Source organism: Aspergillus wentii (assembly GCF_001890725.1).
Source record: "Aspergillus wentii DTO 134E9 unplaced genomic scaffold ASPWEscaffold_4, whole genome shotgun sequence".
Lineage (NCBI taxonomy): Eukaryota > Fungi > Ascomycota > Eurotiomycetes > Eurotiales > Aspergillaceae > Aspergillus > Aspergillus wentii.
Genome location: NW_024467835.1, coordinates 3,941,744 through 3,965,851, shown reverse-complemented (window position 1 = coordinate 3,965,851; position 24,108 = coordinate 3,941,744). Strand labels below are relative to the sequence as shown.

At 48.1% G+C, this 24,108-nt stretch overlaps 13 protein-coding genes across 13 annotated transcripts; 5 read left to right on the top strand and 8 right to left on the bottom strand.

Moving 5' to 3' along the window:
- Positions 1 to 301: 301 nt before the first annotated feature.
- On the top strand, positions 302 to 1,837 carry ASPWEDRAFT_172972 (Zn(II)2Cys6 transcription factor; the record flags this gene model as incomplete). The annotated part of the gene is made up of 3 exons (XM_040831005.1): positions 302 to 411; positions 460 to 746; positions 795 to 1,837. 3 exons carry the CDS (start codon positions 302 to 304, stop codon positions 1,835 to 1,837), a joined length of 1,440 nt encoding a protein of 479 aa, XP_040689862.1.
- An 88-nt stretch (positions 1,838 to 1,925) lies between these two features.
- Positions 1,926 to 2,427, bottom strand: ASPWEDRAFT_96876 (DUF4396 domain-containing protein; the record flags this gene model as incomplete). Its single annotated transcript, XM_040839617.1, has 2 exons — positions 1,926 to 2,218; positions 2,271 to 2,427. Coding segments are annotated over 2 exons (450 nt in total), but the record flags the coding sequence as incomplete, so codon positions are not given.
- Positions 2,428 to 3,518: 1,091 nt separating this feature from the next.
- On the top strand, positions 3,519 to 4,268 carry ASPWEDRAFT_41403 (cupin domain-containing protein). Its single transcript, XM_040835548.1, has one exon. The coding sequence runs from the start codon at positions 3,643 to 3,645 to the stop codon at positions 4,042 to 4,044; it is 402 nt and encodes a 133-aa protein (XP_040689860.1). The 5' UTR covers positions 3,519 to 3,642; the 3' UTR covers positions 4,045 to 4,268.
- Positions 4,269 to 4,298: 30 nt separating this feature from the next.
- Positions 4,299 to 4,826, bottom strand: ASPWEDRAFT_28756 (uncharacterized protein; the record flags this gene model as incomplete). Its single annotated transcript, XM_040833176.1, has 2 exons — positions 4,299 to 4,724; positions 4,764 to 4,826. 2 exons carry the CDS (start codon positions 4,824 to 4,826, stop codon positions 4,299 to 4,301), a joined length of 489 nt encoding a protein of 162 aa, XP_040689859.1.
- A 275-nt stretch (positions 4,827 to 5,101) lies between these two features.
- Positions 5,102 to 6,118, bottom strand: ASPWEDRAFT_41401 (oxidase ustYa family protein). The gene is made up of 4 exons (XM_040835547.1): positions 5,975 to 6,118; positions 5,804 to 5,929; positions 5,636 to 5,757; positions 5,102 to 5,586 (listed from the first exon to the last, which is right to left on the bottom strand). The coding sequence occupies exons 1-4, from the start codon at positions 6,090 to 6,092 to the stop codon at positions 5,323 to 5,325; spliced, it is 630 nt and encodes a 209-aa protein (XP_040689858.1). The 5' UTR covers positions 6,093 to 6,118; the 3' UTR covers positions 5,102 to 5,322.
- A 419-nt stretch (positions 6,119 to 6,537) lies between these two features.
- On the top strand, positions 6,538 to 7,908 carry ASPWEDRAFT_52028 (uncharacterized protein; the record flags this gene model as incomplete). The annotated part of the gene is made up of 1 exon (XM_040837691.1): positions 6,538 to 7,908. The coding sequence occupies one exon, from the start codon at positions 6,538 to 6,540 to the stop codon at positions 7,906 to 7,908; it is 1,371 nt and encodes a 456-aa protein (XP_040689857.1).
- Positions 7,909 to 8,213: 305 nt separating this feature from the next.
- On the top strand, positions 8,214 to 10,092 carry ASPWEDRAFT_537210 (uncharacterized protein). The gene is made up of 5 exons (XM_040837935.1): positions 8,214 to 8,723; positions 8,774 to 9,120; positions 9,172 to 9,482; positions 9,526 to 9,688; positions 9,737 to 10,092. The coding sequence occupies exons 1-5, from the start codon at positions 8,473 to 8,475 to the stop codon at positions 9,928 to 9,930; spliced, it is 1,266 nt and encodes a 421-aa protein (XP_040689856.1). The 5' UTR covers positions 8,214 to 8,472; the 3' UTR covers positions 9,931 to 10,092.
- On the top strand, positions 10,023 to 11,416 carry ASPWEDRAFT_537063 (uncharacterized protein). The gene is made up of 3 exons (XM_040837931.1): positions 10,023 to 10,117; positions 10,179 to 10,223; positions 10,338 to 11,416. Exons 1-3 carry the CDS (start codon positions 10,114 to 10,116, stop codon positions 11,033 to 11,035), a joined length of 747 nt encoding a protein of 248 aa, XP_040689855.1. The 5' UTR covers positions 10,023 to 10,113; the 3' UTR covers positions 11,036 to 11,416.
- A 231-nt stretch (positions 11,417 to 11,647) lies between these two features.
- On the bottom strand, positions 11,648 to 13,814 carry ASPWEDRAFT_537115 (uncharacterized protein). Its single transcript, XM_040837932.1, has 6 exons — positions 13,361 to 13,814; positions 13,007 to 13,310; positions 12,569 to 12,948; positions 12,188 to 12,517; positions 11,766 to 12,131; positions 11,648 to 11,697 (listed from the first exon to the last, which is right to left on the bottom strand). The coding sequence occupies exons 1-5, from the start codon at positions 13,719 to 13,721 to the stop codon at positions 11,803 to 11,805; spliced, it is 1,704 nt and encodes a 567-aa protein (XP_040689854.1). The 5' UTR covers positions 13,722 to 13,814; the 3' UTR covers positions 11,648 to 11,697; positions 11,766 to 11,802.
- A 1,006-nt stretch (positions 13,815 to 14,820) lies between these two features.
- ASPWEDRAFT_172964 (uncharacterized protein) lies at positions 14,821 to 15,911 on the bottom strand (the record flags this gene model as incomplete). The annotated part of the gene is made up of 2 exons (XM_040831004.1): positions 14,821 to 14,950; positions 14,995 to 15,911. The coding sequence occupies 2 exons, from the start codon at positions 15,909 to 15,911 to the stop codon at positions 14,821 to 14,823; spliced, it is 1,047 nt and encodes a 348-aa protein (XP_040689853.1).
- Positions 15,912 to 16,721: 810 nt separating this feature from the next.
- ASPWEDRAFT_184130 (NAD-dependent succinate-semialdehyde dehydrogenase) lies at positions 16,722 to 18,391 on the bottom strand (the record flags this gene model as incomplete). Its single annotated transcript, XM_040832017.1, has 5 exons — positions 16,722 to 17,301; positions 17,348 to 17,951; positions 18,000 to 18,176; positions 18,225 to 18,306; positions 18,353 to 18,391. 5 exons carry the CDS (start codon positions 18,389 to 18,391, stop codon positions 16,722 to 16,724), a joined length of 1,482 nt encoding a protein of 493 aa, XP_040689852.1.
- A 563-nt stretch (positions 18,392 to 18,954) lies between these two features.
- ASPWEDRAFT_110454 (flavin-containing monooxygenase) lies at positions 18,955 to 20,713 on the bottom strand (the record flags this gene model as incomplete). Its single annotated transcript, XM_040828175.1, has 3 exons — positions 18,955 to 20,363; positions 20,407 to 20,501; positions 20,547 to 20,713. The coding sequence occupies 3 exons, from the start codon at positions 20,711 to 20,713 to the stop codon at positions 18,955 to 18,957; spliced, it is 1,671 nt and encodes a 556-aa protein (XP_040689851.1).
- Positions 20,714 to 21,384: 671 nt separating this feature from the next.
- On the bottom strand, positions 21,385 to 23,595 carry ASPWEDRAFT_52002 (uncharacterized protein; the record flags this gene model as incomplete). The annotated part of the gene is made up of 4 exons (XM_040837688.1): positions 21,385 to 22,086; positions 22,134 to 23,281; positions 23,328 to 23,510; positions 23,541 to 23,595. The coding sequence occupies 4 exons, from the start codon at positions 23,593 to 23,595 to the stop codon at positions 21,385 to 21,387; spliced, it is 2,088 nt and encodes a 695-aa protein (XP_040689850.1).
- Positions 23,596 to 24,108: the final 513 nt, after the last annotated feature.

Sequence of the window (24,108 nt, the reverse complement as noted above, 5' to 3'; positions counted from 1 at the left end):
GTCTAATTGATGAACGGAGTATATCCTGCTACTGAATTTGTGTCAAAACCCCCAATTACGCCAGATACGCCCAACACGCCGAACACGCCAGGATCCACATTAGAAATGATTGCGAATGTTCTCAGCGAATGGGAGCATTCAGTTGAAACATCTAGTTCATCCAATCATGGTGCAATATTCCTGATCAGTCCAATGGAAACGGGGAATATGATTTATCAGCGTCTCCACTACCCCGCACCGTCCCAGCAATTCGAATCGATTAATTCCGGACACTGACAGCAGAATAATTTTCAAGGCTACCATGTCGAGTGTCACACCTGCATCCTCAATGCCAGAACTAGCAGGGCGACATATCCGTAGACGAAAAGGCTCGAAACATGACAGAACTGGGTGTCTGACGTGTCGCTACAGGTAATTGCCAATACCCACTTTATTCAATCCTGCACTAATCAAGCCCAGACGCAAGAAATGTGTCGAAAATACATTTCCATCGTGCGGGGCATGCATGCGACTGAATCTCGAGTGTATTCGCGAGGCAAAGCACCGCGTAGTACCGTCAAATGGCTCGATCAACAAGGCGAATAAACTAGCACGGGTCAATTCCCCATTGGACTCTCAGATAGACCGGCCGTTATGCGTACAAAGTCACGATATATCATCAAAGCGACGATATGCAATGCGATACTATGTTACTGTGTTGACTCAGCTCTTGACTGTAAGCCAACAATATAATTCATTTCTCTCGGGTAAGTACGAAGTAGACTGCTATCCAGCAGAGCTGACCATTCCATTAGCCTTCCTCCCAATGGCCATGGAATCCCCAGCACTGGCCGATTCATTAGTTGCCTGGGCATCTGGCCATCTATCTGCTAGTGATGATCGCTATGCCATCACTGCACTTGAGGCACGATCTGCATCCCTTTCTGCGCTATCCAAGTCCATCTCCACTGCATCAGATATTACCTACCATGAAACAAACACCGCAACCTGTCTCATCCTCTTAACATCTGAGGTCTGTCTCGGGAACTACGCAGGCTGGTATAATCATCTCACTGGAGCGAAACACATCATCCAATCTGCGTGCAATGTTGCAGGGAACCAAGTCGTCCACGGCCCAGATGCTTTCAAACATAGTGCGGAAGGGCAGTGGGTGTTGCGCAACTTCGCCTATCACGATGTCCTCGGCAGTGTCACACTAGGAACAAAACCATTGATCCATGCGGATTATCTCGAGGGAATTACTGATGTAGTAGACTCTTACATCGGTGTTGCATCGCAGCTCTTGGTGTTTATTTCAGAAATCAGCAATATTGACACTTCAAGTGAATTACAGATGCAAGAATATTTTGCGATAATCGAAACCAACCTGCAATCATGGCATTGTCACGTTGATTCCTCAGCAGATCTCGCCGCAGTAGCATACACATATCGCAGTGCAGCTCTCATCTATCTCTACAGACAGATGCGAAAATACCTCAGACTCAATAAAGAAACCCTCCCAAATAACCAAACGAAGCTGATAGAGCTTGACTCGAAAATCCAAACCGAAGTCTTCAACACTCTCATCCACATATCCAACGTTTCGCCCAGTGGGATTCCCGATTCAGCCCTGCTGTTTCCCCTATTTGTTGCTGGGGGTGAAGCAAGAGAAGGCTGTCATATTGACATGATTCAGCTACTGCTGCGATTGATGCTCGAGAAACGCCCTTTCCATAATATCATACGTGCGTTGGGGGTCTTGGAGGTGATATGGAATCGCCGTATGCAAGCCTCCGAGGATGAGGTTGACTGGGAGGATGTAGTTACGAGCCAGGGAGGAGGGCTTTTGCTTACTTGAAGGTCCAATGCGATTGAATACATGATTGATGCAGTATCGTACAGCTTTCAAATGTTATAATACAAATTATTACCCTCCGTTTTAGATATCAATGACAAGCCTTCCCATACTTCCGCAACCGCAAATAATTGTACGGTAGTGGCGCCACAAACCCCGCTCCTATCGACACACACGCTGCCAACCAGAACTTTGGATCATCCAACACAATGACACCACCGGTGAGATGATAATCAACCAGGTTTTCAGCTGCTTCCATGGCCAGCATCGAGACGAAGCTCATTCCTGCGGCGGTGCGGGCGGCCATTGGCCATGAGAGCTGATCACGGCCACGGCGGAGCAGGACGGTTTCAAGGATAAGAGAGGTGGTTATTCCGGATGTCACTACGGACTTGTTAGCTGAATATTTATATAAAGAGATAGAGGCAGAACGTACTCGATAAAGCCATGATAGTTCCCATTCCAAGATCAGGGCAATAAGCCTGTAGCAGCCACAGAGCGGAAAAGTCACCAAGAGTACATCCAACCAGACAGCGGAGTGTATTAATTCCCGCTCGTTTCCATGTCGGTTGAGAAGACCAGAAGTCTAGCGTAAATACGGATGGCGAAGCTTTCGAGCATTGATTTGTAGATGAATTGCCGACGGACTTTGCGCTGCTACCAGAACATGTTCCAGGACCATGGGATATTTTAGTTGTTTGGATAGAAGTTTGAGAGAAGAATCTGTATGATGTCGCAATGTACGCAGGTTGTTGGATGATTCTCCTGAACGGATGTGAGCACTGCAACGGAAGTCGATTCATAGTCGAGAATTTTAGAATGACCAATGGGTGAAATAATTTTAGAAAATTCAACGAGGTCTGGGGGAGGAGGAGGTTTTATATCAAAACCAGGGAACTAAAACACGCAAAAAGCGCGCAGGAAGGGATTATTTCATTGGTTGCCATTTCTCCATTTCATGGACCAATCGGATTGGATTTCCGCTGAACTTGGTGGAGCCAATAAAAGAAAGCTAATCTATTTTGGTCATCGACAGCTCGATGAATTTGATTGATTTGAATAGCTTCATTTCAACCTGCCAGATTTGCCTTGTGATATATAGATATGTCCTTGCTCCCGATAATTTCTTACAGCAATGTAGCCGAGTAAGGCATCTTCTAAGTGTGGAATATTCACTGTCTTCGCCACCGGTCGACTGCGGGCTATGAAGCCGTTTCCTATTATCAATTTCTTCATCGAAGTGTTGACATGGGGCACTGGACAGGTCAGTTCAAGGTTAATGGCTCCTTATCTGCGATATAGTAGCTTGTTATCTCGGGGGTGGCTTTCCCTCATTTCCTCGTCTGTATGGAGGATGGGGACGATGAAAATCGCTGGAATATATTGTTGCTTTGATCATCATCCGGCGACATAGGTAATAACCTACTGCACCTGCATCGTATTTAATGGTAAATGAAACACTTGGATATCCGAATCTGCTCCATGAAGATATGACCAATACTCCATCGAATGACGTGACCAGTGGGTACGTGTAAGCAGTTCGGATTTAAGCTTGAAAAGAACGGGTATATCCCCGCAAGATAAGCCAGCGGCTTACATAGAGTGGGGTTGTGGATGTGCTATATACACCATCTGTAGAGCTGAGGAATACTTTTATCAATGTCGCAGTGGCTATAAGAATGCCCTTCCCTCCAAATATACCCTACGTTTCTCACACCCACAGGGCTTGTTTTCAGGTATGTATTGCTTACACCGTCATTGAACTTGACTGAATCTCGCTACCAGCCACCTATACATACAAAGCAACAATGCCCGAATCAATCGTCATCAAAAACGGCCACAAGGCAGACGGTGCCTGCGCGAAACCCACCGCAACCTTCACCGGCGACGTCTACCTTGACCCTATCCACTTCGACCCCGAGGCAGCGATTGCCAATGTGACATTTACACCATGCGCCCGCACCCATTGGCACACGCATGAGAAAGGGCAGATGATCAAGGTTGTTGCAGGCAGTGGTTGGATCTGCGACAAGGGCGGTGTTCCTCAACGGTTGAAGACGGGGGATGTTGTCTGGGCTCCAGCTGGCACGACACATTGGCACGGGGCGGATGATGGCAGTATCATGACGCATTTTGTGGTTGGACTTGGTAGTACTGTTTGGCATGATGCTGTTACCGATGAGGAGTATGGGAAGAAGAGTTGTACATAAGGAACTTATTTCCCACCAGTTGTATGTTTCCGCTCGGAAGGCTGGCATGGACGAATATTGGTGCCCATACATTTGCTCCCACAAGCCACAGAGTTATTGAACATCCAGATATACTAAAGACTATATGAGAGGGAGATAAACTTATTCCTCCAGGCATACTGTTATATGATTGATTCAACTGTTATATAGAATTGAACACGAGCGACATATCCGTATATAATTATTTGCATGGCGAATTACTGTCTGATCCACCCCTACTCATCTCTCTTCCAACTTCCAGACTGCCAGAAAGCCAAATCAGCAGAGTCTGTAGATGCTTCCTCAGGCCCACGCTTCCACTTGCCCGACTGCCAAAACGCAAGGTCCGCACTGTCAGTCTGAGCGGTGCTATCTTCCTCACGCTTCCACTTTCCAGATTGCCAGAATGCAAGATCAGCACTGTCAGTGCTGGCCTCTTCGGGCTCACGTTTCCATTTTCCAGACTGCCAAAAGGCGAGGTCGGCAGAGTCGGTAGAAGCCTCTTCAGGTTCACGCTTCCACTTGCCCGACTGCCAGAAAGCAAGGTCGGCGCTATCGGTACTGGCTTCTTCGGGCTCACGCTTCCACTTCCCAGATTGCCAGAAGGCTAGGTCAGCGCTGGCTTCTTCGGGGGTGCGCTTGGTGACGTCGGAGCTCTGGTACTGTTAGTTGGTGGTAACGAGATGTATAGGTAGACATACAGTTGGTGCGGCGAGGGCAGTAGAAGCCAAGAGAGAAACGGCCAGGACGGTAAAAGACTTCATTGTGAAAGATGGTTTGTATTGCAACTGGAAGCGTTGTGGTGTTGTGCTGGGTTGAGATGCAGGTCGACGATGTATCTTTTATACCTCGAGACGTACAATGGAAGACGCATCCAGGCCATTCGGATGACGGATACTCAGACATCCGATCGAAATAAGGCATCTCGTCATTGCGCGTATGCGGATGACTCTGCAGATGCGACGGATCCGAAGGTCGGCATCCCATGCATCCAACAGCTTCCATGTCGCTGTTGGGTGGCAAGCAGTATACATGGACTCTGGGATGCAAATGATTGGTACAGCTAGTTTGGGGGCTACAGGCAAGCCTTGCGGTCTCACTCGGCAGGTACTATCGATTTCAAAGGTTACATTGGCCGTCAGCATTCGCCATTTCCAAGCATGCAGAACAAACAACGCTCTGGTTTCCGATTGGACATGCATATTAAAGCTATGTAGTAAGACAACGCCGATCACTTCACATCCCAACCCAACACGCGAATTACAGGAATTGAGTCAAATTCTCCACTTTATGATGCGCTGCCCAGTCCATAATTGCTCCAAAGTCTCTACAGGTGTGGATGGTACTCGCGACAGGATGCACCTTTCCATCTCGTTCCGCCCAGGGGAGAGCAGTCACATCGGCTGAACACATGAGGCTCTGTCGGACGCTATCAATACAGTGGTCGAGATGGTCCATCTCCATTGACCCTTTTTCGATTTCTGTTGCCGGTTCTACGCCCCAGACCTTTTTGCGGATCATGTTCTGTTGTAATCAGTATATTATCGATACAGAAGAGTAGATGTAGGCATACCAGACAGTGTAGTTGATGGAAAATGTCAAGCGATATCAGATATCCATCTGGGTCGTTAGGAATTGGAATAGTTTGGTTTATTAATTTCTGTGCTTCGTGGCCGGTTATACGGGAGTAGGTCACTGGGTTGTCAGTATATCGTTGATGGTTGAGAAGAAAACGACATACTTGGGTATAAATCATTCCATGCCTGGTCAATCTCTGGCGATGGCTTTCCTTGATATTTTGTGATTTCATCGCGGAACCCAGAATCATAAACGACGTTGTGATATCGAATGGCGCTGTGGGCGGGGGCTGTATAGTTAGCATCGAGTACGTATCCTCATGAAGAAGACTCACTATAAACTTGATTGCCAGAACGAGGCAATAGAAAAGAGATAACAACCAACGCGATGCCAATCACAACGGCCTGGACGACAATAATGATATAGTATTCGGTCGGTGCTCGTTTCCTCATCGGATTGAGGCCAGCTTCTTGGTGGGCGGAATAGGATTCGAATCCAGTCTTGGGTTCAGAAGTAGTCGAGGATGAGGCATCATCGTCTCTGTTATGGTCCTGGTTTGCAAGCCGTGTGTATCTTGTCAAGTCTTTCCACATTGTGTATGAGTGTATAATGAATGAAGGGAAATCCCATTTCAGCTGGAAATACGATGATTTTCTCTGGGAAACGACAGCCTTGGACAACAAATGACGCCTGCAGCACTGTGGAGCAGCGACAACTCCAATCCTGCAGCCACTTCCAAATGGCCCCAAATCTGACTGTGTTTTTAGCAGCAATAATCTGCGGGATCCGACGGATCCGTGTCGGCTGTAGATGCCGTCCATAAAGATATGATGAGGATAACTGCAGAAATAGACCGATTGTTATTCGCATATTGTGTGCTTTGCCAAAACCCTCACAATGCCCTCTCCCCGCCGGCTGCTGTTCACAGCCCTATCCCTCATTTCTATTAACCCCTCTTTATCACTTGCAAAGACAACAACCCTGACTCGTGATGTATGCATTATCGGAGGTGGTGCTTCTGGATCCTACGCTGCCGTTCGACTGCAGGACCTTGGCTATAGTGTAGCTCTCATCGAACAAGAAAACCAACTCGGAGGACACACAAACACCTACACCAAAGATGACATCTCGGTCGACTACGGAGTGGTCGACTATCGCAAGAACATCTCCGTCGTGGAGGAATTCTTCGATCGGCTGGATATTGCGTATGGCGATTTCAGCGGCGCCGCGATTTCATCCATGATACGTGCGAATCTGCGAACTGGGAAGATACAGAGGAATTATACGACGCCTGATGAGATTGGCGCTCTCACGCGATATTCGAAGATTGCAGCAAAGTATCCTGCGTTGGAATATGGATATTACCTCCCTGACCCTGTGCCTGAGGATTTGCTATTGCCCTTTGGGCAGTTTGTCGTCAAGTATAATGTGACTGGAGTGATACCGGTTGTCTTCCACAGCTATGGGAATATCCTCACCCAGACGACGCTGTATGTAATGAAGTACTTTGGACCAAATGCAGTACAGAACCTGGTCAATGGCTTCTATGGCACAGCGCACAAGAACAACTCGGAAATCTACACCAAAGCTGGCGATATCCTCGGCGACAATGTCTTTCTCAACAGCCATGTTGTCTCCAGCAAAAGAAGTGGCGATGAGTCTATCGACTTGACGGTGAAAACACCGTCTGGCAACACAACCATCCACGCCCGAAAGTTGTTGATCACCATCCCACCTCTGCTATCCAACATGGACGTCTTCGACCTGGATACCGCTGAAAATAACGTCTTCAAGCAATTTTCATCGGTCGGATATTACACATCCCTCGTCACAGGAACTGAAATCGCAGCAAACACCACCCTCTCCAATGCAGACACCACCCAGCCATACAACCTTATGACTCTACCTGGTCTATACGAGATCGCCAACACCGAACTGCCAGAGATATATCAAGTCGAATACGGAAGCACCTCCCCCTTGCCAGAAGAAGATGTCAAGTCGGATATCCTCCAGTCGATACGGAACTTGAAGAGGACTGGACTCGCCAATGGGACTGTTGATCCTAGATTCGTCGAGTTCCGGTCGCATACGCCTTATCTACTAACTGTCCCTCCTGATGCTATCAAAGAGGGGTTCTATAAGAAGCTATACTCCTTACAAGGCCATCGGGGGACGTTCTATACTGGAGCTGCATTCCATGCGCATGATACAGCACTGTTATGGCGATTTACCAAGAGCTTGGTGGGTGACATTGTAAAGACGCTGTAACTATATTGATAAACTAGAATAATAGATAGAAGCTTATACATACTGATACGTCATGTCAATAACAATAATTTGATTTCCCAACTATCCCTTCTTGACAGACTACTGATACGGCCATAGCTTTGCATTAATTCTCGTTCGCCCTCACTTTTGCCCATCTTGAAAAACTCGTAAAACCCCCACTCAACACCTTGACTCGATCAATCCAGATGGCGTACGATTCCATTCATGCGTCCAACTATCTCCATCTCAGCTTCATGCTGTTCTATCTGTTTCAATTCAAAATAAACCGGACAAGAGCTGACATCTAAAAATATATCCCCCCACTTGACGAAAACTAAATAAGACCAAGAACAGAGTGGCTAACGACAGGTTTCCCCGGCAACGCAGACAACGGCAAAGCCTCATTATCCATCTCTGGAGGGATGATACATCAAGTGTCACTGTCCATACATTATGCATATGCTTACATAACTGTATACCCTGAATTAGCTCTGGCGGATCTCCATCGACCGATCCATGAACTGCGACTCTCATGTGTTTTATTCATTCTGATATCTCGGTTCGATGGTGTCTATAATGAAGCGATTCATCGCTCCTCTGCGGCTATTGAGACACCAACCCTGGCCTTTGTCTACTGCGGTCGCACCTCGTCTTGACATAGGGTCACCCTTGGAAGAAGAGAACACGCCTTATTATCATCAAAACCGCTTCCATCCAATTCATCTCGGGGATGTTTTGGATGGGCGTTATCAAATCGCCACAAAGCTTGGCTATGGTAGCGGCTCTACTGTGTGGCTTGCTCGGGATCTCAACCAGTCTGTATGGCCTGTTACTTGATGTTGATAATATTGCTGAATAAATATAGATGGCGCTGGTTGGAAGAGAAGTACGTTGCTGTGAAGGTGATGGCTTATAGTCATCGTCAAGAGGACACGCTGCCGAGCGAGATGAGCACACTGAAGCATATATCGGAGGTAAATCCCCCGCATAGGGGATGGAATTTTGTTCGCCATCTCCTTGACTCGTTTGAAATCGTCAAGCCATCGCATAAGCATGTTGGGCTTGTCTTTGAACCATTGAGAGAGCCATTATGGCTCTATCAGAAAAGATTCCCAGGAGGTGTGATGCCTTCGAATATTCTAAAGATTATTGTGCGAATGGTTCTTCATGGATTGGATTACCTTCACTCGGAGTGCCATACTATACACACAGGTGATTCCGTCTCAGCAAACTCATATTTTGATCTCCGCTGACACCCAATAGATCTCAAACCAGACAACATCATGGTCAAGATTGAAGATCCCTCAATACTCAAAGATGCAGCACGGGATGAGTTCCAAGACCCCCTGCCACAAAAGGTCTATGACGATGGACGGACAATCTATCTCTCTCGCAATAATTTCGGTCCACCACGAGGAATTACAGGGATAGTTCGAATCACCGACTTTGATCGTGCCGTTCGTGGTGATCAGCCAAACAGCGGATGTATCCAGGCAGAGGTGTACCGGGCCCCGGAGGTCATTCTCGATGCAGGATATTCGTATAGTGCGGATATATGGAGTTTAGGAGTCATGGTATGACCATATCAGATTCCATTATATATGCTGACATATGTAGCTATGGGATCTACTTGAAGGAAGGAAACTGTTTACGGGTGCTTTGAGTATGGACGAAGACGATGAGATGAAACAGCTGGCATATATCACTGCCTTACTGGGCCCTCCACCAAAAAAGCTTCTTGATGCTGGGAGAAGAACAGCCCGTTTCTATAATGTGGATGGTTTGTTTGCCTAATTCTAACCTTGAATCAGACTGATGTGCTCTACAGGAACCTCTAAATCGACAAAATCGACACCCGCTAGAATCGAATTTGAAGACATATTGAAGAATGTTGAAGGGGAGGATAAGCAAATGTTCATTGGCTTTGTGAGAAGAATGATCAAATGGCAGCCGGGGGACAGAAGCACTGCAAAAGAACTGTTGCAAGACCCATGGTTGTATGCCGAATGTCCACAGCGTTGAAATGCGATGATGGCCTTATTGTTATGGCCATAGACACTAGTTAGTCAGGTGATCCACAGGGATCGCCTCTTTTTCCCTCTCGCTCCTCTGGATTTCCTGGATTCTCTTCATCTCACATATCCACCTTTCGCTGCCTATCTAAAGAAAGAAAGAGCAGCAGAGAAGGTACATCCACTGATCGCAATGTGTAAGTCAAAAAGACAATCAGAACGCACACAATATGGGCTGGATTAACAGGCATCTTCCAGTCCTTAGACGCAAGTTTGAAGAGGAGGATCCTTTTGCTGAACCTGGTATGCCGCTGATTCATGATTCATTCGCGTCACGATAAATCGTTTTGATGCAATTGAATGAGCAAACACCTTCTGGAGAACCCAGGCTTACCTAGCATGGGTGCGCCGGCACAGTTTTGGAAGGTGACAACTGGGACTCCGAGGAAGAGGACGAGCTCGATGAATACGCAGAGGAAACAGAGATCACAATTCCCGGGAGCCCGGACCAGCATATCATCGTCCGGATTCGTCGATACCAGGAAGATGAATTCCGCTGGCTAGACAATATAGAAGCCAAGTGCACCTGGGAAGACGAGGAGATTGGATACACTACTTGTCGATATATCCGACGCGATGCGATCAAAGCCAGGTTCTGGGAGAATATGGAAGAGCCCAGCAAGGGCATGTCGGAACTGGCATTTGATATATTTGACCGATATGGAAACCTAAAACAGGAATTCAAAGATCACACCGTTCGCAGTGGCCTCAAAGTCTGGAAGAATGAATTAGATCATGGTCGACACTTTTTCATCGAGGAAATGTTTGTGACAGACGAGTGGCGACGAAAGGGACTTGGACGAGCGATGCTGAGTGCTCTTTTCCAAAAGGCGCAAGACCGGCTAGAGTCAGAAAAAACCAGCTTCAAGGAGAGGCACCCGCTAGACTTTATGGAGATGAAGCAATCGGACATGTTGCGCAGACCCCACGCGCTCGTCGTTCCTGGATGGCTCCGGAACGACGTCGAGGGAAAACGGATGGGAAAATCTCCCCGCCAGCGACAAGAAATCAACGACCAGGCAATCGACGCAGCTGTAGGTTTCTACACGACTTGACCTTGGAATGGCAACCAAACATGTTTCCGATGATTTCAAGGGATTCCCCCCTGCTGCCGTGGACTGCTTAGCTAAGCTCTCGTATCTTGCGGGGGATCAGAATCTGCAGGATATTACCAAGCTACGTCTCAAATATGGGTGTACATGCGGGGAATGTGATGGATTTTTGTCGCCACGCATGAAACTGGCACTTTTGTACCAGGCCGAGATGATATTAGACATATTGTATTTTGGAATCAAGGAACCCCGCGCTTTGTTCGTGCAGTTTGGACAAATTTTCAACCGCCTTCCTCATGACGTGCGGAAAGACCTCCGAACAGACCAGGCTCTCCGTCAAGGAATGCTTAACACACTCTCCCAGATTATCAAATGCTTGAAATTGAACAAGTTTCCCAACGCGGAGATGATTTTACAACTGGTCAAGGATGCAGGCGAGTCGCCATCAATAACCGAAAACTACTTGAACCGCGCTGGAGCATCCGTCACAATCGATGCTGTTCTCAAAGCTATTATTTCAATGGCTAAAAACCAAGACGAAAATACAGGCGATGGCGATTTCAAAAGGGAGATGGGAAGGGACTTGACCGTGTTGAAAAGATGCCGCAATGATCACGAATTTGGCTTTGTTTCATGGGCATTTGATTCGAAGATGAAGGATCTTTCTGTTCATATGTGACATGTCTTAGTTTTCGGAGAGATTAAAGAAATATGGAGTGGCTGAATCATATACCCCACTGCAGCCCGGCGTACAGAACGATTCCATGTACTCAGCTGAACCCGTAGATCAGCCGATGTCCAATTTCTGTCACTTCGTTCCTTTTAATCTTTCCACTGTCGGTGATAGGAAAAGCAACAGGGACATCGTCATGGCCCAGCCAGAAGATCCAGCGGGGTGCCTTGTGAGGTGCCAGATTCATTTGCACCCATTTGATGACTTCCTGATCAGAAGGACGAGACTTTTCTGGCGCGAGCTGGAGGAAAGCTGCAGCCTCTTCCCCTAGTCTCTCACTCTTGACTCCAACTATACAAGACTGGGATATAGCCGGGTGCTCGTTGAGGCGTTCTTCAATTTCTGCGGGGTAGATGTTTTCGGCTCCTGGGAGTTTCCATATTAGACATGCAAGTGCATGATCAAGTTGTGGTTTTCCTCACCTCTTATAATAATGTCTTTTATTCGGCCGGTAATCATGCAATTCCCATCTGAGTCCATGACCGCCTCATCTCCGGTATACATCCAGACAATACCAGAAGCGTCTTCTTTTAGCGCCTCGCTCGTCTTCTCGGGGTTGTTATAGTATCCCTTCTGCACAGAATTACCCGCAATGGTCATCTCACCGCGTGTGCCTCGGGGAACAATATTTCCAGACGAATCGACAACCCTAGCAGAGGTATGTGGGAGGAGTGCTGTGTGGATGACTGCACCCTCCTCGGGCTGGTCGGATGCTCGTGACATGTAAGCTATTGGCGATGTTTCTGTCATTCCTATGCAATTTGTCAGTTTCAATGCCAAGTCAGATTGAAAGTATGGCGTACCATATGCCACTGTCAAATCTTCAAAACCGAATTCGCGTTGCATCTCCTTTACCAACACCGCAGGTATTGGAGCACCCCCGATAAGACCAGTCCTGACATGGATTTGGCCAATGTCGATCTTTCGATATTCTTCTAGAAGAGCAATGAATATGGTGGGTACTCCATGGAGACCGGTACATTTCTCTTCCACCACTGTGCGAAGAACAGCCGTTGGATTGAATGTCGGAGAAGGATACACAACTGTAGCCCCGTGAGTCAGGCAAGAGAGAAGCCCCATCACGAGGCCTGAGATGTGGAAGAGGGGGTACGGGCAACAGATCACATCTTGCTCTGTGAGGAGTAGACGGTGTCCGATTAGGTGGCCATTATTGATGACGTTGCTATTAATGAACGTCAGTTCATGGAGCCAAATCAGAGTCCAGCGAGAGGAAAGTATACTTATGCGTCAACATGGCAATCTTGGGTGCTCCAGTTGTGCCGCTTGTGAATTGGAAAGTGCATGTGTCTTCACTCTGCACCTTCTTCTCTCTTTCACATAAGGATGCTTCCGGTATTCGACTGGCAAGGGCGATAAAGCTTTCATAGCTGCTAAAATTGTGCATACACGGACCACCACTGTGGAGGAGAATGGCCTGTTGAAGATCTGGCAGCACTCCATCATCCATAGAGGTGCTGACACTCAGCAAACACGGCGTCAAGCACCGTTCTCCAATATGCGTCGAGGTAAAGAAGAGCGAGCATCCTGTAGGGAATTAGAAGATGACAGAAATATTAAATCCCATCGAGGCTCACCCGTAGTTTTGAGAACATTCAGACACTCTTTCGCAGAGTACGCAATATTGAGCAAGACAGTAATAGCACCGATTCTGGTCGCGGCAAGAAAAACCTCTGCATATTGCTCACAGTTACCGGCGAAGATTCCCACCCGATCACCGGCTTGGATGCCATTCGCAATTAATGCCCGAGCGACTGTCTTGGTTCTGGTGTTCAGCTCATCATATGTGTAACGAGTTCCCGAAGCGGGGAAGATCACCGCTTCCCGGGTGGGAAAGGCATTCGCTTGGTCATGGAGGACCCGTGCAATTGTGTATGGTTTTAGAGCAGGCTCTGATGGTCCATGGAGGATTGATAGAGATGCGGTATACTGAGCCATAATATCTCCTCCTTTCCTCGAGATGAAAACTGGTTATTGCACTGATGATGTTGACCAGAGCTGGAGGCTCGGATCGGCGCGGGAAGCCAATCGAGTGGGTCTGCCTCAGGGGAGGAATACATCTGATTGGAGGACCGTGATGTTCCCCCCCGGGAGGTCCCCGGAAAATGAACCCAGACAATGTCACTATTTACATCTGCAGTTCCCTCCGGCTGGACACATGCCACAGTCACCAAATTGGGGCTTCCTTGCACAGGCAGATGATTCCAACCATCCATGTCCTCGTCTGCCCAATCGTGGAGGATGTGCTGGCGCATGAAAACGTCTGCTCGGCGACCCAGAACCATCTGCTGGTCGAAGAAAGAATGTCAGGCGAAGAAAACGCGAGATTTCAACATCAGCAATGATTGCATTTCCGAGATGGTCCCAAGAAAAGCCAATGATTACATGGCTGATATCGTGAGGACCTCCACTGGTAATCAATGCCATATAATCCTCGGATGATAACTTGTAAATAGGTTGCCCGCTTGGAGTAAGTAGAATACGTGCAGATGTGGCCGGAATACTGACCGAATGCCCGTGAATCATGGAGTGAAAGTCCTGTCATACCCTAGCCTGTGGTGGTGGTAGCAGGAGTGTCTACCTAAGGGGCTCAGGAAAGAGAATTGAATCCATTATCATTACGTCTCTCTTTAATATATTGATACAGGCTACCGCTGTCTCCTCCATCTAACGGTCATGCCTGTTCTCTCGATATTGCAGCTGTTCAGTGTATGTGTCCTGCATGCATCTCACACATTCGGAAACTAACAATACGGCCATTCGATGCCGGTGGGACGGACTTTCCTCCCCATCATGGGTTCAATTCGGAAAGCCTATTTCGCAGGCATTGGGTGTTGTAATAAAGCAATAGATAGGAGCATTGCTTGGATATCAGCGATTCTATCGTAAATAGACGAGGAACTGGGATCTGGTCGGTCAGAAGATGGAATCATCCTTCTTTGAGAGACGGTTAGTGGGTCGGTCCAAGACGGGGTAATCGGATGGTGATATCTCATTATTTATTCCATACTGAAACGACGAAACACACTTGATATGTCTAACTGCTCACATTGCCGACCACTTTGAGGGTCTGTTCAACACCAGCAAAATCAAGTTCTGCCATTGTCTCTTTCCATAACAAGTCGCTGATCTGCTTTCCCTCGGGCGTGTAGATAACCGGGGCCATTCTGCTTTTGTTAGTGATAGTTTGTACAACATGTGCTGAACTTACGGCTTGATCCTCTGCAGTCCAAGATAGTGACCATGTGTCTCATCCCCGTGGTTGACAGCTGCATCAGTGACCATGCGAGCACCTACTGCGGTGGAATACCCCACTCTCCGCATGGCAATCTTGGCCACTTTTCCCTTGATCGTCTGATCCAGTTCTCGATTCAATTCCGAGTCATGACACATGCCAGGCGTAGCCGCATTCATCACCGCAACCGATGTGGGGACGTGTTTTGCGATCTCAGTCAGGAAGAACTGGGCCAGTAGTTTGGAGACAAAGTAACGATCGGTCATGTCGGCCTTGTCTGGTTTGTCAAAAGAGGCAAGGAGGGGGCTTTCGGCCCTCTCGTTAAAGCTGGTCCACGCAGCGGCATCGGATGAGGTGAATGTGATGCGACTCGGTTGGTCCTGGTTTGGCCGTTTGGACTTGAGAACAGGGAGGAGGAGAATGGTCAACAGTGCGGTGGAGAGATAGTTGACCTGGATCACCTCATCGTGGCCTGTCTCTGCGTTGCGTTCCTGCTTCAAGGGTGCGATGCCGGCGTTCAGGATGACAATATCGATGCGATCCAGACTCTTGGTCCGTTCCACAAAAGACGTGATGGACTTGTACGAGGATAAATCCATTCTCCAGACTTCGATCGCGTCCTCGGCCAGCTCTCGCCTCGCAGACAGGTTCGCCACGGCGGCCTGCCCTTTGGCCTCATTTCGGACGGCGAGAATCAGTTTGCTGATGCCCAGATCAAGGAGTTGGCGACTGCATTCCAAGCCAACTCCGGTGTTGGAGCCGGTGACGATGGCTGTTTTGCCGGCGAGGCTGACACCTTTCACTTCGGATGGGGTGAAGGTAAGCTGGCGATAGAAAAAGTTGAGCACACTGGCCTCCTTTTCGGGGGTGACGGGAAATTCTGCGGTCGCCATCCTGCGATGAAGTCATGGAGTGCAAAGGCGAGACCGCAGAAAACGACGGAAGTTGGTGGACAAAGAAAGATGATTCAGCTTGCAGGGATGGGGTTGTCAAGGGTGATGATTGGATGATATGGTACACGAGGCTGTATACCAGCTGTGTGGAGCCAGGCATAAATTAAACAGAATAAGCACTAGATATCTATTCCGTGCTCTGTGGTAATATATACACATGGCGCCACCAGAAGTCCTGCAATCGGCCCAATATTGTACCTTCTATATCATGATAGAACAAGGTACCTAGATACTATATATACCGCTTTATCATCTCACGATCATATCCTCTCTTTGCTGACTGACTAGGCTGAGCATATTGTAAGGCAATGTATATCCAACACCCCTAACTATAGTATAGGACAATTGCGCATACGAGCAATCATTTTATCAATCAATGCATCCACGAGATCATTCCAGGTATGACTAGCACTGTTGAAGAAGAAAGTGCCTACCAACAGCGTAGCGCAGGCGCGGATGGTCTCCTTACCAGAGGACTAATTGAGGGTAGCTCTATGAAGGACGCCAGAGATATGCGGCATGGTACCTGAATCACAGATGATAGACCTGAATATTGCCTCACCCTCAACCTACCTCGTGTTGTCTACAGGTCAATCCAAGGTTACATTGATCATCCCGATAGCGCAGACTGATACACCGATCGTCCCTCGACGACAACTGGTGATGACGCTTGTATACCCGGCTTCATACGTAAGGCAGCAAAGAATATGTTCTTCCTATATTTAATCCAATACACATAATTCCACCAAACTACCAATTTCCAATAGTAACACTCTTCACATGCTGATATTCCTCCAATCCATATAGACTGCCCTCTCTTCCATATCCACTCTCCTTGACGCCTCCAAATGGTGCTTCCGGGGCACTGATCTTGCCTGTGTTGACACCAACCATGCCGACCTGCAATTTCTGGGCCACGCGCATGACCCGGCCAATGTCTTTTGAAAAGAAATATCCAGCAAGACCGAATTCAGTATCGTTGGCAAGACGAAGAGCGTCATCTTCAGTGTCGAATTCCAGGATTGGGGCTAGTGGGCCAAAGGTTTCTTCTTTGCTGACGATCATGGTAGAGTTGACGCCTGAGAGGACGGTTGGGGTGTGGAAGAAGCCTTCTGAAGTAGGGGCGTTGCCTCCACTCTCAAGCTTTGCTCCCTTTGATACGGCGTCGGTGATGTGCTCTCGGACTTTGTCGACTGCAGATTTGTTCACGAGAGGGCCTTGCGAGGTGGACTGCTCAAGGCCAGGGCCGGTCTTGAGTGCTGCCACTTTTTCGACTAGTTTGGCAGTGAAGGCTTTCGCCATATTCTTTTGCACATAGAGACGATTTGCACTGCAATAATCAGCACCCACCATGTAGTCAGAAGAAGTAGACATACCAAACACAAGTCTGCCCGGAGCATCTGAACTTGCAAAACATCGCCCCCTCAACGGCAAGGTCCAAATCTGCATCCTCGAACACGATAAACGGTGCATTACCGCCCAGCTCCAAGCTAACCCGCTTCAATGTGTTCGCTGCCAGCTTCGCCAGCATTTTACCCACATTCGTAGAACCAGTGAAACTGATCTTCCGAACCAATGGGTTCACAGCCAACTCCGTCGCTGCCTCTCTATTCTTCGTAGGACAGACCTGGATCAACGTGGATGGAATACCCGCCTCAATGGCCAACTTCGTCAAAGCAAGGCAAGTAAAGGGCGTTTCAGACGGAGGCTTAATGACCACCGCACATCCAGCCGCGATGGCTGGTCCAACCTTTCTGGTGATCATGGCAGCTGGGAAGTTCCATGGTGTAATGATTCCACACACTCCGACGGGTTCGCGGATAGTCCAGAGTGTGGTATTAGGAGATGAGGATGGGATCGTCGCACCGTATGCCCGGGTTGCTTCTTCAGCGAACCAAGCGATAAAACCGGCCGCGTAGACAACTTCTCCGCTTGCTTCGGCGTACGTTTTGCCATTCTCTAGGCATAGAATAGTTGCGACTGTGTTCGTTAGATATGCATCCGTCTTAAGCTGGTGGCTCAACATACGATCGTCCTTGTTCTGCATAACCAAGTCATACCATTTCCGTAGCAGCGCACCACGAGCAGCCGCGGTGGTGTTTTCAAAGAAGGATGACTGTGCTTCATTTGCACTTTCAATGGCTTGCTTGAAGTCATCGACATTGCAGTCAGTCACCTGTCCAAGAACGGTGCCAGTTGATGGTTCTGATGCTGTTAACTCTGCTCGTCTGTTTTCTTATTGGGAGAAAATACCATAAACGTCAAATTTGGTTTCTTTGGCAACCCATTCTCCGTTGATGTATGCATCTTTGATAAACAGGCCTGGACGGTTCAGCTATTACATTGTCAGTCATGGTCACTATAACGTGTGGGGGACATACCTTGGAGAGAGCCTCTGTGTGGTAGTCGGTAGCTGCCATGATGATCGATGGTCTTTTACTGTTGAATCACTTCGATAAAACAAATATTGCACAGTATAAGTACTCAACATATTAAATGCTTATGTTTGATACTATCATAATACATCAATTCCTTGTATTGTTCGGGTTTATTATCCCGCCGCAATGGTTCGGAGGGAACGCCGCGATGAACGCCACCAATTCATATACGGAAATGAGTCTATGCACTCCGCGGGTTCGATCCGGTATAACGCAGTATCTCGGTAGATAGGCATCCAGGAGTCGTATGGAACTACAATTCAGCAAGCCCGCTGGAAGTAAACTGCAGATGCGAGGGTGTTTCCACTCGGCTTTCCAGTCCCGTAAATGTCGGGATTGATCAGCAGATTCTCGTTCAGCTTCGGAATCAATTATGGTGTCTAGATTGATAGTTTATTACATCATAAGTGTTGTCATAATGTTATAGATTAATTCAATTTGAAGCAGATGGTGTATTCAAATCCACATTTTATGATTCCGGAATTCTTCAAACAATAGCAAAACTGGCAAAAAAAACATCTAGTACATAATTTGACTGAGACAATCTACACCGTACCAGACACCCTAGCATTAAGTACATCCTTCAAAACATCCATAGCACCATTCAGCAAGGTCGTACGAGTAAGCACCGCAAAAAGCACAGCCCCGAGAGCAATCTTAGTGGTCGAAGCCAATCTAAACCACCGACACACACGATAGATGGGCCACAAGAAGCTCCCACCACTCATGATAAAAGCAGACCAGTCGGGGAAGTATGTCCTCGCCCAGTAGGATCGTGCCAGACCAGGCCATGACGCCGCATTCCGGCCATGGTTGCCGATGTACCAGTTTGAGCAGTCAGCGGCAAAGACAGTATTGGAGAGTTCTTTGTGGATGGCATTGGTTTCGCGGTCTTCCACGGACTGCTTGACTTCAACGATTGTGGCGCGTTTGTCAAGTAGGGGCTTGAAGAGGGTGTTGACGGCGAACTCGACTTGTGTTTCACATGCGAATAGAGCGGAATTGTTGGCGGGAAACGTATTCGGGCCAAATATGATGCCAAAGTTGGGGAAGTTGTGGACGTGAGTTCCCAGATATGCCTGGGCGCCACGGCATGCTTCCCACTGGTCATGCAGAGAGGTGCCATTGGAACCGATGAGGTCCATGGGCGTCAGAAATTGGGAGACCTGGAACCCAGTCGCCAGGACGATGAGGTCAAAGTGGTCTTCATCGCCAGATGAACTGATTATTCCCGTTTCGGTGATCTCCTTGATTCCCTCCGGCTGTAGTTTGACACTTGGCAGATTCAGCGAATCCAGATAGTCAGGATCGAAGATACGACGCTTGCAGCCAAGCGGGAAGGTCGGAATAATCGACTTCCAATACTCCTTGGGTGCCTTGGACTGGATGTATCGTCGTGATTCCGCCTCGACTGCATGGCGAGCTTTCAGTCCCTTTGGAGTGGGAAAGTATGTAGTGGTTTCTTCATCTGCAGCCAGGAAGATACGCAAGCGAAGCAATCGCTGCCACAGCGGAAGCCAGCGAAAGGCGAACTTTTCCAACCAGGTAAAGACATGGTCAGGACGCGCATGAAACCACTGCCCACTGCGCGCATACTGCTTCACAAAGGCAGCATCGTTGGCAATCGCCGGCACGACCTGGGCAGCACTGCATCCATTGCCAATCACCGCGACTCGCTTCCCCTTGTAGTTGAACGAATGATCCCATCGCGCGGTGTGGAACATGGCACCCTGGAAGTTCTCCATGCCGGGGAATTTGACATCGCGAGGGAACGAGATTGCCCCGACGGCAGAGATCAGGACGGTGGCGAAGCGAGAGTACGTGATACCTGTCTTGTGGTCTTTGAGCATCACCTCCCATTTGGTCTTGTCGTGGTGCCATTTGGCGCCGGTGCATTCGACAGCAGTGTGGACGTGTTTGCGGAGGTCGAATTTGTCGACGGTATCATCCATGTCTGATCTGTTAGCTGTGCACTTCCATGAATTGGGTGGACTTACATTGAAGAATCTCAGGCTGTGCGCAGAGTTCCCTCGACCAGTTGGGATTGAGGTTGAAGCTGAACGAGTATAGATGGGAGGGAAGATCGCAGCCACTGCATTGTCAGTACTTCTCTATAATCCGTAATGGTAGGTCTTACCATCCAGGATAAGTGTTAGTCCTCCATGTCCCTCCCACACCATCCAACTTGTCGTAAATGGTAAAATCATGCATACCCAAGTCATGCTTCAGACGGTATCCCATTGCAATGCCGGCTGGACCGGCACCGATGATGATGGCATTGAACTCCTTTGCGTAGACAGACATGTTGATATCGATGAAAACTGCCACCAGAGCAGAGCAGACAGCGGAGTGGAAGTATCTATAAACGACTCAAGACATTCAGATAAAAGTAATACGCTGGAGCTCCAGATTCAAGCTCATTTTCCGATGTCCACAACAAAGTAGAATCCCTGCTCGGTAGAGCTACCCATGCTGCTCGGGAACTTGTATTCCGGGTGAAGATCCATTCCCAAATTTCGGGATTCAAGCCGAAGGAATTACAGGCTGTTTCACCTCTGGAGTTTGTTTTCCTTGTTCTCCATGCCAGATGACTTGCTATTCTATTGCTTTTGCGGAAGTCCATTGGCAAATGTATCCCGAGAATAAGAGATTTCCGTCCTTCACATTCGGATACCGGTGAGTCTATCATATTTATCCTATTCCATCTACATCATTTATCCAAATGGGATGTGGTGCTAAATCATTGAGGGAGATGATCGTTTTGTTATTCCTGGTCGTTGTTCTAGCGTATGTGTTGGGTATATCGAAAATGTATTTTGGTCGCGCAGCATCAGATTGGGTAGCTATACAACACGGTACAAGAAAAATAACTTTAACAATAAACAAGCATGTATTCAAGTGTATAAGTAGACAAACATATAATAAATCACAAACATATAATAAATCAAATTGATCAAAATACAGCAAGAGAACAATCAAATCTGCCGCCACCCGGCCATTCTCGCATTACCACCATCCAAATCGCCCAAATACTTGCGCACTCTCCCTTCAATGCCCTTTGCATCAAGCTGGAATCTATCATAGTTGCTTGGGTTCGACGCAGAATATCCATACCCAGTCATCCCAATACTGGCAGTTGTATATTTGGCCCATGTAGTGGCGACGTACTCCTCCACACTCACAATGGCCGTGCCATCCTTGGGGAAGACACTGTCCTGATATTCTCTCGGCTGACAATCGAAATGGTCAAAACTGGGCATGCTCACCACACGGGTGATAATCCCCCCGTTCGACAGAGACTCAGCTGCAGCAACCGCGTAGTGGAGGTTTGTTCCACAACTGACGAGAGTGAGTTGGGCATTGTCTGCTTCCTTTACCACGTAGGCACCGTTTGCTACCTTGAAGCGATCGGTTGAGGGTACGTGGCCCACAGGATCGCGACCGAGGGAGATCATTGTAGGGCCATCCTGTTTCGACATGGCCAGCATCCATGCTCCGATTACTTCTTCTGCATCGCAAGGTCGAATGTAAGTCAGATTCGGCATAGCGCGGTAGAGAGAGTCCACTTCAACTGGCTGATGTGTTGGTCCATTCTGACCTTCAGCGAACGAGTCATGAGTTGCGCAGTGGATGACAGGAAGGTGACTGAGAGCTCCCATTCGGACACCAGGGGCAGCCTATTCAGTTAGCATTGAAGTAATGATTAAATGGATGGTATACTGACGTAGATATAGAAAAGAAGAAACGTAGCTGTCATCGGCAGAAATGTGCCCGGGTTATAAGCAGCAAGACCGTTGGATATAGCCGCCATGGCGTGTTCACGAATCCCATAGCGGATATACCGTCCATGGCCAACAGATGGATGGAAGACATCAGATTCGCCGTATGGGACTTTGTTGGAGTTGACCAGGTCTGCACCACCACCGCAGAGTGCAGGATAAGCCCGCCACATCTTTTCAATCACGGCTCCATTTACATCGCGAGTCGCGCAGTCTTTGAATTGGGCTGTGTCGATGGTCCGCAGAATGTCCTTCCACTCTGTTCCGTAGTGGCCATTGCGACGTTGAGCAAATTCTCGCCCAAGATCAGGATGTGCAGATTCATATGCATCAACAAGCGCATCCCATTCTTGTTGCAGTGCCTCTCCATGTGCCTTTCGCTCCCGGAAGTAGGATAGTTGAGCTGGAGGGATATGGTGGGTGATGGATGGATCCAGTCCAGCAGCTAGTTTGGACTGCTCAACACTGGCTTTATCAATGGGGCCGTGATGCGCTTTGAATGTGCCAGCAGCCTGAGTTCCCAGTCCAATGACTGTTCTGATGTTGATCATTGTCGGTTTGCCTTTGAGGGTGTTTGCATACTGCAATGCTGTCAAGATGGACTGCACATCGTAGCATCCATCCTCGACATCTAAAACATTCCACCCACATGACCTCATCTTGTCATTGACCGACTCTGTGTTAATCCACTCCAATGGCCCATCGCAGGTAACCTGGTTGTTATCATATAACAACACCAAATTATCCAATCCCAATCCTCCAGCGAGAGAAATAGCCTCAAGTGCCACGCCCTCCATCAGACACCCATCGCCAGTCATGCAATAAACACGCCCCTGCACCAGATCAAAACCAGGCTTGTTGAATCGAGCTCCTAGGTTCTTCGATGCGATGGCCAGTCCAACTGCGTTGGCGATACCCTGTCCTAGCGGACCAGTCGTTACTTCAACACCCGGAACTTCAATCTCTGGATGACCGTGGCAGATGGTCTTGTAGCCGTTTGTTTTGGCACTTGCGTATCCTTTGATCTCGTCCATTGTCCAGTCATCGAAGCCGGTCAGGTGGTTGAGTGCGTATAGAAACATTGCGGCGTGACCTGCGTTGTTAGTTATGGAAATACCAATAGACTCGGTGTAGCTTACCATTCGACAAGACAAACCGATCTCTGTCAAACCATTCCGGGTTGGATGGATTATATCGCATCATGTACTTGTACAGCGCAACGCCAATAGCAGCCATGCCAATAGCTGACCCGCCATGGCCACCTCCATTCTGGTTGCAAATGTCGAACAGAAAGTTGCGGAGTGCTAGGACTGCTTGGTCGTCTGCGTTGGATAATGCTGTTCCCTTGACACCGTTGCTAGGGCCCTTGGACTCTAGTCCAGGTTTAGAATTCGAGAACCAAGTCATGTTGATGCGCTAAAAGCTGTTTCTGCAGGACTATTGTGCACGCAGATTGGTGCTACTATAGTATATAAATGAAGCATTACATAGCACACGGAAATGAATGCATACACTTCCACTATGAGTGATTTTCATCTTCACTGACAGTGAGGATAGGAATTGCGCTCCCTCAGCCCAATTCCGAACGAAGACCGGGAAAGGATCTCCATTCGGATCGCAAATCCGGAGTCTGGGGAATCTGATCGACGCATACTTTTACCCCGCCTTGGCAGAGTCTGGGGTTGATAATCGCTGTCCAATTAGAGGAGCAGGGATCTTGAGTTCCTGAAGGCGTGAAACACTATCTGATCTCGGGTATAATATTCCGAGTCATACAGTAACTCAACATCGGAGTCTGGTCTCCTTGCTATATCGTCCGGGTAAAAGCTTCCTCATTCTCAACATGAAGATGGATAGTTGATTTCAGCGAACCATATTTCAATCTGTTAATTCCCGTGGCTACAGTCATATTCCAATCCA